The sequence below is a fragment of the Ostrea edulis genome, chromosome 9 (genome assembly GCF_947568905.1).
Source record: "Ostrea edulis chromosome 9, xbOstEdul1.1, whole genome shotgun sequence".
In the NCBI taxonomy this organism is placed as follows: Eukaryota; Metazoa; Mollusca; class Bivalvia; order Ostreida; family Ostreidae; genus Ostrea; species Ostrea edulis.
Genome location: NC_079172.1, coordinates 41,389,011 through 41,405,634, shown reverse-complemented (window position 1 = coordinate 41,405,634; position 16,624 = coordinate 41,389,011). Strand labels below are relative to the sequence as shown.

At 35.8% G+C, this 16,624-nt stretch overlaps 1 protein-coding gene across 1 annotated transcript in view; it reads right to left on the bottom strand.

Moving 5' to 3' along the window:
* LOC125657996 (uncharacterized) overlaps positions 1-16,624 on the bottom strand; it is an 89,382-nt gene that overhangs the window by 50,760 nt on the left and 21,998 nt on the right. Inside the window, exons 26-57 of the mRNA XM_056149232.1 lie at positions 16,363-16,476; positions 15,292-15,528; positions 14,712-14,825; positions 14,274-14,390; positions 13,095-13,211; positions 12,818-12,931; positions 12,312-12,425; positions 11,815-11,928; positions 11,510-11,623; positions 11,112-11,231; positions 10,676-10,792; positions 10,173-10,286; positions 9,750-9,866; positions 9,523-9,642; positions 9,111-9,230; positions 8,609-8,839; positions 8,403-8,519; positions 7,762-7,881; positions 7,289-7,405; positions 6,769-6,882; positions 6,239-6,355; positions 5,856-5,969; positions 4,697-4,810; positions 4,222-4,335; positions 3,880-3,999; positions 3,340-3,456; positions 2,261-2,374; positions 1,836-1,949; positions 1,195-1,311; positions 781-900; positions 494-604; positions 268-387 (exon numbers count right to left, since the gene is read on the bottom strand). Of these exons, the coding sequence (XP_056005207.1) occupies positions 268-387; positions 494-604; positions 781-900; positions 1,195-1,311; positions 1,836-1,949; positions 2,261-2,374; positions 3,340-3,456; positions 3,880-3,999; positions 4,222-4,335; positions 4,697-4,810; positions 5,856-5,969; positions 6,239-6,355; positions 6,769-6,882; positions 7,289-7,405; positions 7,762-7,881; positions 8,403-8,519; positions 8,609-8,839; positions 9,111-9,230; positions 9,523-9,642; positions 9,750-9,866; positions 10,173-10,286; positions 10,676-10,792; positions 11,112-11,231; positions 11,510-11,623; positions 11,815-11,928; positions 12,312-12,425; positions 12,818-12,931; positions 13,095-13,211; positions 14,274-14,390; positions 14,712-14,825; positions 15,292-15,528; positions 16,363-16,476 (3,954 nt within the window). The remainder of the gene's footprint in view (positions 1-267; positions 388-493; positions 605-780; positions 901-1,194; positions 1,312-1,835; positions 1,950-2,260; positions 2,375-3,339; positions 3,457-3,879; positions 4,000-4,221; positions 4,336-4,696; positions 4,811-5,855; positions 5,970-6,238; positions 6,356-6,768; positions 6,883-7,288; positions 7,406-7,761; positions 7,882-8,402; positions 8,520-8,608; positions 8,840-9,110; positions 9,231-9,522; positions 9,643-9,749; positions 9,867-10,172; positions 10,287-10,675; positions 10,793-11,111; positions 11,232-11,509; positions 11,624-11,814; positions 11,929-12,311; positions 12,426-12,817; positions 12,932-13,094; positions 13,212-14,273; positions 14,391-14,711; positions 14,826-15,291; positions 15,529-16,362; positions 16,477-16,624) is intronic.

Genomic DNA, 16,624 nt, shown 5'->3' with positions numbered 1-16,624 from the left:
GATAAAGAGAGTGACATTTACTGACATTATACTATTTATAGAAACATTCTCTTACATTCATTGACATCTAGGATAAAGAGAGTAACTTTTACCAACATCATATTTAAATTCTTGTTTCAAGAAAGTCAGGCTGGTAGGCATTTCCTACCTATTCATATGTATAATTTTAAACCCCTATTGTGACCCCATTCTGGTCATTTGGGTCAAGGTTAGAAATCATTTAAATCTTCAGGGTCCTTCAATGATTGCATAAATCTTAAAACTTACTTTCGGTACAATGTTTTCCTTGGAAACCAGGAGGACAGATGCACTCATATGCTCCACCGAGGTAGTTACACGTTCCCCCATTCTGGCATATCCCAACATTCTCAGTGCAGATGTTCACAGCTATAAATAAACGTACATCAATCTAGTAAGTAGCATTTAACAGAGGCAAGGCAACTCAATTTTACGTTACCAAAATAAAGCACGAACATGCTGAGCTGTAACTTACGAGTGTCGCAGTATTCTCCCTTCCAGAAATCAGTACACTGACAAAAATAGATTCCGTTTCTGGAGATACATTGTCCGTCATTCAGACACGGCATGTGCAAACACGATTGTTCTAAAACACATAACACAGTCATCCTGAGCTCAAGTCAATTTACACAGTTCAACAAAAAACTTGCTACGTATGCCAATTTATTTAGGAACGTCTTTTCGATGATTTAAACCATAAAGTAGCAGGGATGTTAGGAAATTTTAGCAGCCAGTGTTTAAATGTATGCGATTACTCCTTACCAATGTCACAGTGCTCTCCCTTGAATCCCGGTAGACAGGTGCAGTTGTATCCTCCGGCAAAATCAGTACATGTGGCTCCGTTCTTACACACATCCACCAGCTCTACACATTCATTCTTATCTGTAAAATTGTGTAGAAGTTTTCATCAGACCATGACTTCATGAATCAATCTCAAAATAATAACACCCCCCATAAAACTATTTTTCTTCCCATCTAGAACTTAAATTAGCACACTTTTTAAAGGTAAAAATGACAATTCATGTATAATTCTCACAGTCCTCTTGTTGGACATTAATCATTTACATATCAAATGGTCCATCTTGGCTCAGATCGTATATTTCACTTTACAATTACCGGTAGCTGCGAACTAGGGAATAAAAACTTTTGAATTTCTAAACAAGCTCATTTGCTTACTCTCAGCACAGTGAGGCCCCTTCCATCCTGGTTCACAATCACAAATATCATAGCCTGGCATACTGATGCAGCTGCCATGACCAGAACAGAAGTCTGCATCAATACAGTACAGGATATCTAAAATATACAAAATACACGTGTAAACATTCAGACATATTCCACATCAATACGGTACAGGATATCTAAAATATACAAAATACACGTGTAAACATCAATACAGTACAGGATATCTAAAATATACAAAATACACGTGTAAACATTCAGACATATTCCACATCAATACGGTACAGGATATCTAAAATATACAAAATACACGTGTAAACATCAATACAGTACAGGATATCTAAAATATACAAAATACACGTGTAAACATTCAGACATATTCCACATCAATACGGTACAGGATATCTAAAATATACAAAATACACGTGTAAACATTCAGACATATTCCGCAACAAGAGGGTTTCGAGTTACTGCTGGAACATCATTTTATTTTGAATTTACACACTACAGTCATGTAATTTCGAAGTTTTGATAGTCCTGGATACTTCTGGTGCAGACAATACATGTACTCACTGATAGCACAAGTCGATCCCTTCCACCCCTACACACAAATCCGCCAGGTTTTCTCGATTACTCACCGATAGCACAAGTCGATCCCTTCCACCCCTCCACACAAATACACTCAAATCCACCAGGTTTGTTGACACAACTTGACCCGTGTAAACACGGGAAGTTCAAGCACTCATCTGTATCTGTTTATTTTTTAAAAAAAATTAATGGTTTTCATTTTTTATATATTAATCCATCATGATTTTTTCCTTTGATGATCGTTTTGGCAAATACATAGTGACAGTAAGCTCTTGTCATTTTAACAGCACTAGTATTTCTAGTGTTTCTGATAAAAACTACGACCATTTTCATGTGTAATAAACCGTTTTTATTTCATCCTTTTAAATTTCCAGCAAGTTTTTCTGCTCAAAAAAAAAACGAAAAAAAAAAGAATTTCAATCACATACATGAAGGAAATTTAGCTAACATGGCAAGATAATAATAAAACCTGTACCATTAGCACAGTTCAGTCCCGTCCATCCCTCTTTACAGTTACAGGTGTACCCGCCAGGCGTGTTGATGCAATTAGCTCCATTCATACAAGGATTGCTCAAACATTCATTTATATCTGTAATACAGAAAAATACCATTTACTTTTGTTTTAAAATTGTTCACAAACATTCATTTATATCTGTAATACAGAAAAATACCATTTACTTTTGTTTTTGAATTGTTCACAAAAGGAAAAAATATCGCATTTCAGTTTGTATATATCTACAAGTCAAAGTTATATAACTAAAGTATAACACACTTCTAACGAAGTGCTGGGGACGAACACTTTTGATTTATTATAAATGTAACATTCAAAGAGATGAGTTCAATGTATTTTAAAACTACAAGGAATGAAAATCACTTTGCTGTAAGTGTGAATTCATTATAAGCATGTTTGCTGTAGCTGTGTTTTAATGCATACTTTTGGCTACCATGAAATAAAATAGTAGAAAATAAAAGTTGATCTTTTTCTGACCAAGATGCATTTTTAAGAAATAGCTTTTCCAAGTTTATGTGAGCAATCTCAGTTTCTAATTCTTTCTCATCACTACCTAAAATAAAATACAATTCAAGACAGTCTTTCAGTTTCGAATACAACAAATAGAATTTCCATGACTTGATTTGACTATTAAGGTTTCAAATTCTTGAAGTACGATAATTGAGGGGGGAAAAAAACATCAAATCACATACATTGTAGCTAAATTGCCCTGATTAGTTTTCATAAAATACAACAACACAGTGATGCATCATCCAGGCCTTACAGAAGGCACAGAAAACAGATCCATGAGTTAAATTCCTGTTAATCCTACATCACACTTAGAAATTAGTTAGCCTTCCTATAAAAAACACCTTTAAGACAAAAAAAGTGGAGTATGACCCTACCTATTACTGCTGAAATAGAAGGTAAATTCATAAACATGCACAACTAATTAAAAACACAAATATTTCCTATACAATAAATCATAAGCAGCTTTCTGCCTCCTTTTGATGACCTGACTTTATTTAATAATCAGAGATTTGGATACAAAGTTATTTTCATACCTTTTCCACAGAGAGGCCCCTCAAACCCTGGGGGACATCTGCACCTGTAGGAGCCATCAGTGTTGATGCATGTTGCACCATTTGCACAAAGGTTCATGGTTAAACATTCATTCTCATCTAGCAAGAAAAATGGTATTCTCATAAGTAAATCTACTTTAGGCATAAAAATAACGGAATCAAAAAGGTATGTTTGTAAATCACTAATCCCCCTAGTTGGTCAACTGTAGCAAAGTTGACCTTGTCCTTTATAAATGACCTTGACATTTCTTAGACATAGATAATTTTTTACCGTGCCCTTCAATTTCAAAATGTGTGAAGTCTGTATCTTGTATGGCCATAGTAAAAATTGCAGACACAATGAACCAGACAGAGGAATAGACCAAATATAAAATGTCCTTGACCTTGAGAGCAAAAAAATCTTCTATCAATCATACGAGTATGTACTTCTTTGTGATTTTAGTAATGTCTGACATAACATTTGGTTGTGCAGAAGAGTAACTGTTTCGGTATAAGAGATGGATCACGAAGCATTGTCCTTACCGATTCCACAGTTCTTGCCTCGCCATCCTTGGGCACAGTCACATTTATAAGATCCCTCTGTGTTGTAGCAGGTGGCTCCATTTTTACAGATACCAGGAAACTGCAGGCATTCGTTGGTGTCTGCAGAATAGAAAAATTAAAATCACATTACACTTACGTAAATATGCATGTAAAGCGACATGATACAACAAAATCCACACAATCTACCATAACATATAATTCATGTATCTTTTCGTAAAGTCTTATCCTTGAGAAATGTAGTGAAAAAAGGAAATTAATTCTCCTTCAACAGAATTTAAAGAGAGGTCTAGAAGTTTGTGTGTTGTTATTGCATGTCGTTACCATTTCCACACAACAGGCCCAGAAATCCATCTGGACAGACACAAGAAAAGGATCCTACGGTATTGTAACAAGTTGCTCCATTCAGGCAGGGGTTCTTCTCACATTCATTCTCGTCTGTAAAAATAAAAAATATCCACATAGGAATAAACTGACATGCATTCCAAGGGTAGGAACACTTCAATCTACTGTAGAATTATTTAAATTCGTGTTGGGCAATTTTTGTGGATTGCTGAATTTTTACGGGTTCGTGGGGACATAATTTCGTGGATTTGTAAGAAAGATAACTCTGGGATGTTTGCTTTGTCTTTATTCGTTGAGGATGTAAATTCGTGGGTGAGGGGTACCCACAAATTCCACGAAAATTGAGCCACCACGAATTCTAATGATTCCACAGTATGTCATTAAATATTTAAAATTGGATAAAAAAAAATCATTTGATACGAGCTTTCATATAGAAAAACCCGTAAAATCCTACCTATTTCACAGTTTTGTCCTGTCCATCCACTGGGACATCTACACTGGTAAGAGCCCTGAATATTAATGCACGTACCGCCATTGGCACAAGAAAGTTGCAAGCATTCGTTGAAATCTGGAAGAGTTTCAAACTAATACAAATGCAGTGAATGAATTAAGCTTGTCATAAATAATTTTAACTCATTGCAAAAGTTAGATTCATCCACAATTTTGAAACTCAGCATACAATCTGACTAGTAATTTGTGTTATAAATGACAAAAGTAGATTGAACAAGATACCTTCTTTAGGACATATGCAACATTTATCAGTAATATATATTTTTTGTGACATTTCATGTACAATTCACTTGCATTCTATGTCGTTTCTACAAAAAGTGGTGTGATATACAGTGCTCCCTCGATACATTGCTCCCCGTTATAATGCCACCCCCGCTTACTGCCTGAAAATCCTAAAGATTTCCTCCCATGTTAACATCCCCATTATAATGCCATACAACACTGATTTTCACAAACAAATGGTCAAATTTGAATAATGACAATTACCTAACACGCATTGGTAATTACACCTGTACTTTGATAGTGGTGCTGTGAAGGTGACAGTATGGACTAGGTATTCAGGTTAATTACTAATAATTGCTGAATTAAACTCTGTTCTCAAGAAAATTTAAATATTTATACAGAATGAAGTCCAAATAACTGTATGGTATCGAAGTTCCTTTGAATCCTCCGCCCAAGTTCATCTTGAACAAAAGTTGGGAGCACTGTATTACAGGTATGTTTTGTTTTCCTGGTTGTTCGCAAGTAAAAATGTAAAGCAAGCTCTTATATACGTTGTATAAATGGACATTACTGTAGCAAAGAATGAGAGAAAAATCTTTGGAACAATCAGGTATCAAGCCCGAGGCCCTTGCGTCACTAGTTAGGTGATTTAACCCGAGCTACCCAAGCCGAAATACAAAGTATGATAATACATGTTTACTACAGTATAGAATTTAAACCTATTCAGAAATCACAAAAGAACTCTGCATATCGAGATGGAAAAATAATTTTAAAGAAAATACCAGAAAGGTCGCATAAGTCCTTTATTGAACAATAATGCACTTTAATTTCTTATGATTATTTATTATTAATTTATTCCCATGCATGACAAAAGCTCTTACCATCTAGGCAGTAAGGTCCGGTCCAACCTCTAAGGCAGCGGCAATAAAACGAGCCATAGGAATTTATACAGCTTCCGTTGTTGTAGCAGGGGTTCCTTAGACACTCATCAATATCTGAAAGAAAAAAAAATGGACTCATCCATCACTGCAAAAATTGAACTCCCCAAATCTGTGTAGTTGAAGGTAAGTTTTAACCAATTCAGATTTTTTTGCAACCAAAAAATTTGGTTAAAATTTTTAATCAAAACAATTATAACAATACACCTGTATATGAACTCAATGTTTGGATGTGAGGAGACTTGTTTGTATCCTTCAGAATGGAACAAAATTAAGATGTACACCCAAGGGAGACAGAGAGACATCAGAACTTGGGGAAATCTTACCCATTTCACAGTTAGTGCTCGTCCAGCCGTCTTTACACATACAGGTATATCCTCCATTGATGTTCAAGCAGGTGCCCCCATGTTTACACGGAGAAAACAGAACACATTCATCCACATCTGTCGAGAGAAATATCAGAGCTTCACTTCTGGAATAAATTCTAATATTTATACATGTACTAACTTTCTTCATTTCTACTCAGTGTTTTAGTAAATTCAATGATTTACATGCAATATTATAAAATATCACAAAGTGAGAAAAAATGAAAGATCATAGTCATATGGTGTCTATAATTTTGAGTTACAATTCATCATTATTCATGGATCAACACAACAAATTTTATGAAAAATATAGTTTATCAGTTTATATGCAAATGGAGTTCAATACCCACAAAAGTTTACCAAACCACAATATGTTAACAACATAAATATTTGTGTTTAGAGAAATTGTTTGAATGGCAATGACTTCTCCCATTGTGTATCTACTGATTGCTAGAGGCATCGTCCACTTTCTCTTAGAATTCTTGACTCACCATCCATGCAGTTTTTCCCTGTTCGTTCTCGAGGACAGGTACACATGTACGATCCTCTGGTATTCAAACAGGTGCCATTATACATACAGGGATTTCTTAAACATTCATCCACATCTGAAATTAAAATGACAGATATATTGAGTAAGGCCAAATATCTGAGATTTCCCAACATCCATACACCAATCATTGTAAAGAAAAAACTTTGATATTTTTTGTAAAGTATTTTTCGTATTCCAGGCTTAAATTCACCAATTCACCATCTAAATGACTGAGGTTCTTATTAATTACTAATGGAAAAATAAAGTGGATTCCGTCTTTAAATTAGTAGTCCACCTAAATTTCGCCAGGAATATTTTGTACAGGCAAGATTAAAACAATGGAGATTTGCACTGCCTTGTTGATGAACACATTAATGGATTTATTTGTTGCTAACTACACATTTTATGGATAAGGCAATAAATAAAACATTGACTGACAAAGTACGGTCACTGTATGATCACAACTGACCACCGGTCCTCACCTGTCGTACATTCCGGGTCGGTCCAGCCCTCCTTACACTGACACAGATAGGAGCCGTCAATATTCTGGCAGGTCCCACCATTCCTACACGGCTGCATAGTGTAACACTCGTTCACATCTGAAAAATAAATCACCGATTCCTCAAAGATTACAAGACTATATATTTAGTTACAAGCCCTTATCAGGACATCATGACCTTGGATTCCAATGAACAATCTCTCAAATAATAAAAAAGGTACGGACAATTTTTGAATTATTTACAATCAAATGTTTTGTATTTCCAGTTCAAAAGTAGTCAAGAACTGATCAAGATATCTCTAGTATTACTGATGTTATGTTGTATTGAAATATGCAGTGGACTCCAAGTACTTCCATCATAAGGTCAATAATATTGCCCTGTACCTGGGTTTTAGACATTAAAGTTGAGCTGTATAGTCTATACTGTTAATGAAGTATACATGTATATTTCCTGACCTATTTCGCAGTTCTTTCCCCTCCACCCAATGGGACACTGACAAGTGTATCCACCATCGATGTTGAAACAGGTTCCACCATGTAGACATGGGGGAAAACTACTCAAACACTCATCCACATCTAGAAAACACAAAATACGTGTACAGTACGCGCAAGACATAAGTCAGTGACATTAAATTTCCAGTATCTAATTTTTTTTTTAAAAAACCATCCTAAGATTAATTAAAGCAATACTGTTTAATTTTTTTTTCCGAAAGCTAATGTCTGTGGCAAGGTTGCAGGCTTTCTCCTTTCATTTTTCTTCTCTTAATTGTAAATTTCAATGTTCTGATAGTTAAATATCATATGATAACAGTATGAATCATGTGTGCCTATTTCACACTGATAGCTAAATATCATCTGATAACAGTATGAATCATGTGTACCTATTTCACACTGATAGCTAAATATCATCTGATAACAGTATGAATCATGTGTACCTATTTCACACTGATAGCTAAATATCATTCGATAACAGTATGAATCATGTGTACCTATTTCACACTGATAGCTAAATATCATATGATAACAGTATGAATCATGTGTGCCTATTTCACACTGATAGCTAAATATCATACGATAACAGTATGAATCATGTGTACCTATTTCACACCGTTGCCCAGTCCAGAGAGGGGGACACGTGCATCTGAAGGACCCCATCGTGTTGAAGCAGCTTCCTCCATGCAGACAAGGATTGGACACCACACATTCATTGATGTCTAAAATTGATACACACAAGTAAATTTTCGGGATTTCCTATTTCAAATAATAGCACCCATAAAAAGTTAAAGAATGACTCTTTACGAACCGATTTCACAGTTAAGTCCCTTCCATCCTTCCTTACAGCGACACCTGTAGGAACCATGTGTGTTTACACAGGTCCCAGCGTGTTGACAGGGATTGACCTTCTCGCACTCATTGGAGTCACTCTGACAATATTCTCCAGTGTAAGCTTGAGAGCATTCACAGCGGAAACCGTTCTCTAAATCGATGCATCTGCCACCATTCATGCACGGCATTGTTAGGCACTCTTGGATGTCTGAAAAATATTTAATGAGAAAATTAACTTGTTCATTTATACTTTCTTTAAAACACAGAAAAAATCAAAGGTGATATAAAGCACCATCTTCTACTATAAATATTCATCGAGTTACTCAAACACATTTTAACATATAACAGCAATACAAAAGAAAACATTTTTGTCATACATCCTTTAAATCTAACTTCAAAACGTAAATTACAGCAAATCATCTGATACGTAAATAAAAACATATCTCATTCAAAATCCCAAATTTGAGCCCGGTACTTACTGATCTCGCAATAGTCACCTCCCCTGCCCTCAGGACAAACACAGAAATACGATCCGTCAATATTGTTACACGTGCCTCCAAACTGACATGGGCTTACCAAAGTTTCGCATTCATTGATGTCTAAAAAGCAAACAAAAACATTCCTACCATTGTGTCATACTGTCATTAAAAAAATAAATAAATAAAAAATAGAAAAATGCAAACAAATTCAATCCTGCCACTGTATCATATTGTAATTAATTTTCAAAACTTTAAAAAGAGAAGGGTAAACATTTATCAGAAATAGTGAAACTGATTTTCTTGGTATATGCAAGCTAATACATGTAACTGGTCTAAAATCTTGTGAATTTCTATTTTTCAGGAAGTAAATCTCCCCCTTCCATCATGTACAGGGGACTTTCCTGAGGATTACCTGCATCACAGAAGGCTCCTTTCCATCCGGGTGGACATATGCAGTTAAAAGTCCCGTTGCGATTGTCACACGTTGCACCGTTCAGGCAAGGATTCCTGTCCTTTGCACACTCATTATAATCTGTCCGAAACATCATTAAAAATACATGTAGTTTGAAATAAGCTCGTAAATTACTCACCTAATTTACAACTGAATAACCCTTGCCGTTTTTTCGGGATAACACGTACCAATGTGACAGTTATGACCGGTCCAGCCCTCCTGACACGAGCAGGCGTAGGACCCCACCTTGTTGATACACTCCCCTCCATTACGACAAATACTCATGTTCAGGCATTCATTCACATCTAAAAAAAAAAAAAATCAGATATTTCATATCACTGTAAACCAATTTTCATTCATGACAACTACTTATTTCGCAATTTACCAGTGATGAACTGGATCGTTACAACTAATTTTCTTGACCAAGATAATCTTAAACAAACAAGAGACATAAAAGAACTGGTCTGTGGCAATAAAAATGCGCGATGATGAGGTTCTCGTGAACCTTGCAAAAATGTCTTAAACGTGAAAAATGTGAACTGTGATGATCTAAAACAATCAACAAGGGACAAAACCAAGCAAGGAATATCAAAAGTCGTAAAGTAACACACCGAAGTCGCAGATTGGTCCAGTCCATTGGGGTGGGCATGTACACTTGAACGACCCCACGGTATTGACACATGTTCCCTTGTTTCGACATGGGTAACCTTTACACTCATTGTCATCTGTAAAAGTTAAATCAGTATATGTACATGTATTATACTGTCATCAGTAATGTAGATACTAATGTACCTCATTATCTCATTAGTCATCATTCAAAATGAGATGTACAGTAAAAATATAAATTTCCCAAGTAGCTGTCAACATTTAAATTAGATGTATAATAAAAATATAAATTTACCACAATAACACAAACTTTGAGTAATATTGTTTGTATACATATGAGAAGGGTCTAAATACAATGTCTTTTGGAGAGGTTGACATTTAACTGGGTGTTGTAGCTGAATGAAATTATTGGAGAGACTTTCAACATTAAACTGGGTGTTGTATCTGAATGATACTTGTTAAGAGAGGAGTGCGATAAGTAGACAATGTTCCGGAATGCTGGATTTACCTTCAGTACAGTTCAGACCCGTCCAGCCTGGTGTACACAGACATTTATAGAAACCATCAGTATTGATACATCGAGCTCCGTTACCACAGGGATTGGCCAACAAACATTCATCTATGTCTACAAAGGTAGAAGGCATGATTCTGTTTTTAAAAGTCAAGCACAGATAGTACTTCCTTACATAGAAAGAGGCATTCAGAGATTGATGCAAAGAGATTAAGAATCCAGTGATAATCTTTTATATCAATGTTAATCCACTATCAAGATTTAGTTTTAATACTATAAAACCTAAATATTCTGACAATTTGATAAAGTGCATCAATTGTCCAAATTTTCCTAAAAATCTTTGAAAAGATATTGGAATGACAAAATTAAATTATATGCCCTTTTTGATGTACACTGCCTATTCATTAAATTCAGATCATAATACAGCACTTACCAATAACACAGGTGGGTCCAGATCGACCAGGAGGGCATACACATTTAAATGATCCAATAGTATTGGTGCAAGTTCCCCCGAACAAACACACAGCTTTCTCAAACAGACATTCATCCACATCTACAACAACAGAAAAAATATTAATAAAATTCATCCACATCTACAACAACAGAAAAAATATTAATAAAATTCATCCACATTTTAAACAATGAGGGAAGAAACACCAATGAAAAGGTACAGCGATCTGTAGCTCAACACATTGCTGAAGTTTATTGTAACGATTCGTTTCACTTGAAGAATCCCTCATGTAATGCGCTTATCCCAGTAAGTGGAGTGATCTTCTGATGTAAGATACTAATATCGTATTATACACTGGATCTATACTGTTAGACTTCTACCTTGAGTACAGTTTGGACCGGTCCATCCGCCTGGACAATTACAGTAGTAAGACCCCGGTGTATTGAAACATGTACCACTGTTCTGACAGGGATTATTCAGACATTCGTTGTGTTCTGCAAAAAAAAAAAAAGTCAAAACTCTTAAATTACCACACATAATTTACTGACTGTACTCCAAAAACAATCAAGAAACTCGACTCTCTATGCTCATAGCCTCTGTTTGTTTTTTTAAAGAAGAATTACATTGTACATTACAAAATTTCTTACTAGTCACTAGTTTAATATTTTACGCATTAGCTACTGACCTATCTGACAGTGAGGTCCTGAGAATCCTCGAGGACAGATACATTCATAGCTCCCGGGCAGGTTTATACAGGAGCCTCCATTTTCACAGGGCCTCTGGATACACTCATCCACATCTGATAAACAAAACATCAATGGGTGCATTATTATTAGACTGCACATCGGATCTCCCTGAGATTCTGGAATAATCCCATCTTTTAGACCATAGATTAGTACATGACAAAAGAAGCCTTAGAATTGCAGTGAAACCTTGCTACAATGTATCTCCATATCAATGGGGCTGAGAAGATAATTTATCCAAGTGTTCAAGATATTGAGGTTAAAATACAATAAAGAAAATGTAGTTGGGACTTCATCATATCCTTGTATTCGAGATATCGTTGTTCAAAGATAGCAAAGTTGAACTGTAATTACTAATTTTGTTAATTTGTTTTAAATCATCACTTTCACTTTTCGTGTGACCCATCCTGATGCTTCATTATTTAATATTCTTCCATACCTATTCTGCATCTAGGCCCTGTCCAACCTTTGGGACATTCACATATGTAGGACCCCAGAGTGTTTCTACATACACCTTTGTTCTCACAAGGTTGACTCTGACATTCAATCACATCTACAAAAGGAAACATGTTTTGCATTAATTAATCATGTGAATAATATTAAGCAGATAAAAAAAGGCTGTATTTTAGCATCAGATCAAAATTCAATGCATTCAGTTAGTGCACTGTTTGGAACAAGCATGAATCTATTTTGTATTTCCATAACGTTTGTAATGGAGACCAAGAGAGTTTCACATTTTTCCACAACCAGATATTAACATCCTTCCTTTAGCAGCAAATGAATCTCGCTAAATACATTATGTAAGAACAAAAAGAATAATTACATGAAAATGTAGAGACTGAATGATTTAACACTCCAAATTTTGTGAACAAAACAGGAGAACAAAATAAAAGAGGATTGAAATATTACCTCATTCACAAAAATAAAAGAACATTGAAATATTACCTCGTTCACAAATGTCCCCTTCCCATCCACTGGTGCATTGACAAACAAATGAACCAGGTGTGTTTAAGCAGGTTCCATTATTCAAACATGGAAATTTCTCACATTCATTAAAATCTAAAAACAATAGAAAAATTTATAAAATTTCATCAATACGACAAGGTCATTGATGTAAAATGAAGCAAAAACTATTTATATCAGCGAGTTTAAAATAGAATATATGATTATATAATTATGCAGTGTCTGAAACTTATGAAAAAGCTCTGATGAACAGTCTAACCTTGCGCACACTCTGGCCCCTGCCAATTTGGTGGACAGGTGCAGATGAACTGACCGGCAGTGTTCGTCAGCTCACAGATTCCATCATTCAAACATGGTTGGTTTTCACACCAGTCGTCTATAACAAACATGAAAAATTCCAAAGTCGTATTTAAATTTCATTTTGCACAAGAGCTCCGCAAGGCAGAGCATACCGGTATCCCCTTGCAATGAGTGGCTACAAACTTTTTATGAAGTTTTATAGTGACCCTAACCTTTGACCTCAAAATCAATAGGGTTCTTCCTCTTATAATAACAAAGCTGCATGTGAGGCATTAAGTCAAGCAAGCAAAAAATGTGGCCTGTAGAATATCTACAAGCTTTTTCAATAAAATTCTGTAGTGACCATGACCTTTTGACCCTAAAGTCAATAGGATTCTTCCTCGCTTGATAACAAAGTTAACTGTGAAGTATCAGATCTGTTGATCTCTGGGAAAATATTGGTACAGATTTTCTTGTTCTGTTCTTGTCCCAATATTTTCCCAGAAAGCTACAGATCTGTAAATGTTACACACACACATGGTTCCATTACTATACATCCCCTCTTGCAATAAATTGCGAGGGGATAACGTGCGGCCTATGACCCACAATGCTCATCTGAGTCACCTTGGTTCTACTATTTCAGAAGATTTTATAAAAACTTGTTTACTTTCTTTATTCCCACAAAAATTTTGAAGACATTTCATAACCCACCCATACCCAACAAGGTCAAGACTTAACCTTGAAAATCCACTTAACATAGAGATCGATGCCTCATTATCTATATTACTAGAGTAAAAGTCTCACTAACCCCGAGGGCTGCAAAATCTATAATAATTTTCTTGTTTTGCATATTTAAGCTGAATTCTAATATTCAGCAGTTAAACATAAAAGAAGATGTGTTCTTTTAAAAAACACAAATGCCCCTATATTGATGAAAGACTTTAAATAATATAATATATGTTATATTCACACTATGTATACATTTGTTTGGACCTGTCCTAGAATCAGAATCCTGGGGTTGTGAAATTCAAAATTTTGGTACTTTCCTATCTGTTTTTCCTTCATATGCATTTAGTTTTTAAAAATAATCAGCAAAATTAAAGAAGTCTTTCAAATATGATAAAGACAATAATCACTATAATGAAACTTTTGGCCGCACCTATAACTTCACAGTTCATTCCTGACCAGCCATTCACGCACACACAGCGGTAACTCCCGAGAGTGTTCAAACACGTTCCGCCATTTCTACACGGGCGAACAAGACATTCATCTGGGTCTACAACAGTAAGAACAAATTCATTCAGACGTTATTACCAAGACTGATTCTCAACAGATGAATCATTGAATCTTAGATGGATACATTGGAAAAATTGCCAAATAGTCAGATTGACATTTCTGAAAAATTGCTTTATAGTTAGATCGACATTTCTACAACAAAATTAACATAATGAATTTATACAGAAATATAAGTTTGGTAAGTAAACATCATAATCCTAAATTTGCTCAGACATTAGTTTGACCTACATGTAAGCAAAGACAAAACAAAGAGTAAACATTGAATAAAACTTTGTAAGGGGTGGGGAAGGTGATAAGATACCAGTTTCACAGAGAGGACCAGTCCAGCCTGAGGAACAGCTACAGTAGAATGATCCAAACGTCTCCATGCACGTGGCTCCATTACGACAAGGGTTACTGGTGCATTCAAACTGATCTACAGAAATAAAATCTAGGTCACCACGCTGTTTCATACCGTATTTAAGTGGAATTCTAGCTAGACACAAATTTAGCAATTTCCCCATAAAAATAGGTATATATATTTAGCAAGAGCTAATCTTAGCGATTTCGAAATTCCAGGAAAGATAACTATTATCTCTGATGTGGAATAAATTGTTAGCGATATTCAATTTTAGCAATCTCATCCCTCTCGCTAATAATGCCAAAATTAATTCCCCGCTAATAATTCTGCTTATACGGTATTCTTTATCAAGCAAGGTAAAGAAGAAAAGTTTATCAAAGATAATAAAAATAGAAATATAAATCCTGGCTCTTCATCTACTGGCTTAGAGTGTAGCCTAGAAACACTCATAAACTTGAAACATAAAATTTCCATTCTATTTTTCCCCTCTCACACAAACTTATGCTCTATGTCTTACAAATGGATCACTGGAATAACCCACCTCCTTCACAGTGCTTGCCCCTGAATCCAGGTAAGCATTCACACCTGTAGCCTCCCTCCATCTCTATACAGGTGGCGTTGTTTTTACAGGGCTTCAGCAGCGTGCACTCCGGTATGTCGACGTCACACTGACTGCCCGTCCACCCCGGGTTACAGATACAGCGATAGGACCCCATCGTGTCGATGCAGTCTCCGTGTCCCGAGCATGCTTGATCCAATATCATACACTCGTTAATATCTACAATTAAAACGTCATTAGAATAAGCGATATACAATCAATACACGATCGTTATTACGTACCCTGTGAATAGCAATGATACTTATTACAAATAATGTAATAATACGAGTGACAACACTGTCTTACTTAGTATATGTATTTACTGTCCCTAAAAATCTATATTGCTACATTTCAGGACTAAACACCTTAGTTTGTTTGTATACATATATGTATTATCAGGTATAAAAATACTGTACATGTAAGCATGGGTCCCAGGTAATTTGCATAATTGAGAAAACAGCAGAAAACGTCGATATATTGTTTCCTTTGTTTTTACGTAACCAAAATATTATTACTCCCAATACATGCATCTCTATCTGACATCACACAAGCCTCTTTTTTTTTTAATGAACAGAGGCTTCCATGGTGACTTGCACATTACAGTGTGTATATCGAGTCTTATAATACGATGTCAAAGCACTGAAGGTTCATTCCTGACATTGAAAAATGTAATAAAATGGGTTTTTTTGTACATGCTATTTATAACAAATGGCACCACAGATTTTGACATTTTTGGTCTATACTTACTGATATCACAGTTCTGTCCTGTGTATCCCTGCGGACATTCACACTTGTAGGACCCCTCTAGCTCGATACAGCCCAGCGAGTTTACTTACTGATATCACAGTTCTGTCCTGTGTATCCCTGCGGACATTCACACTTGTAGGACCCCTCTAGCTCGATACAGCCCAGCGAGTTTACTTACTGATATCACAGTTCTGTCCTGTGTATCCCTGCGGACATTCACACTTGTAGGACCCCTCTAGCTCGATACAGCCCAGCGAGTTTACTTACTGATATCACAGTTCTGTCCTGTGTATCCCTGCGGACATTCACACTTGTAGGACCCCTCTAGCTCGATACAGCCCAGCGAGTTTCGGCAGGGGTTACTCTGACATTCTTTCACATCTGTCAAACAGAAGCACATCCGAGATCTAAGTATAGCGACTCATTGAAACCAGAATGTCTCACCTAGAATTTAAATAGGGCAGGACACCAACCCTGAAAAGGGTAGGTCTATGGTGCGTAAATCAAGCCACAAAACGGTGCTGATAAA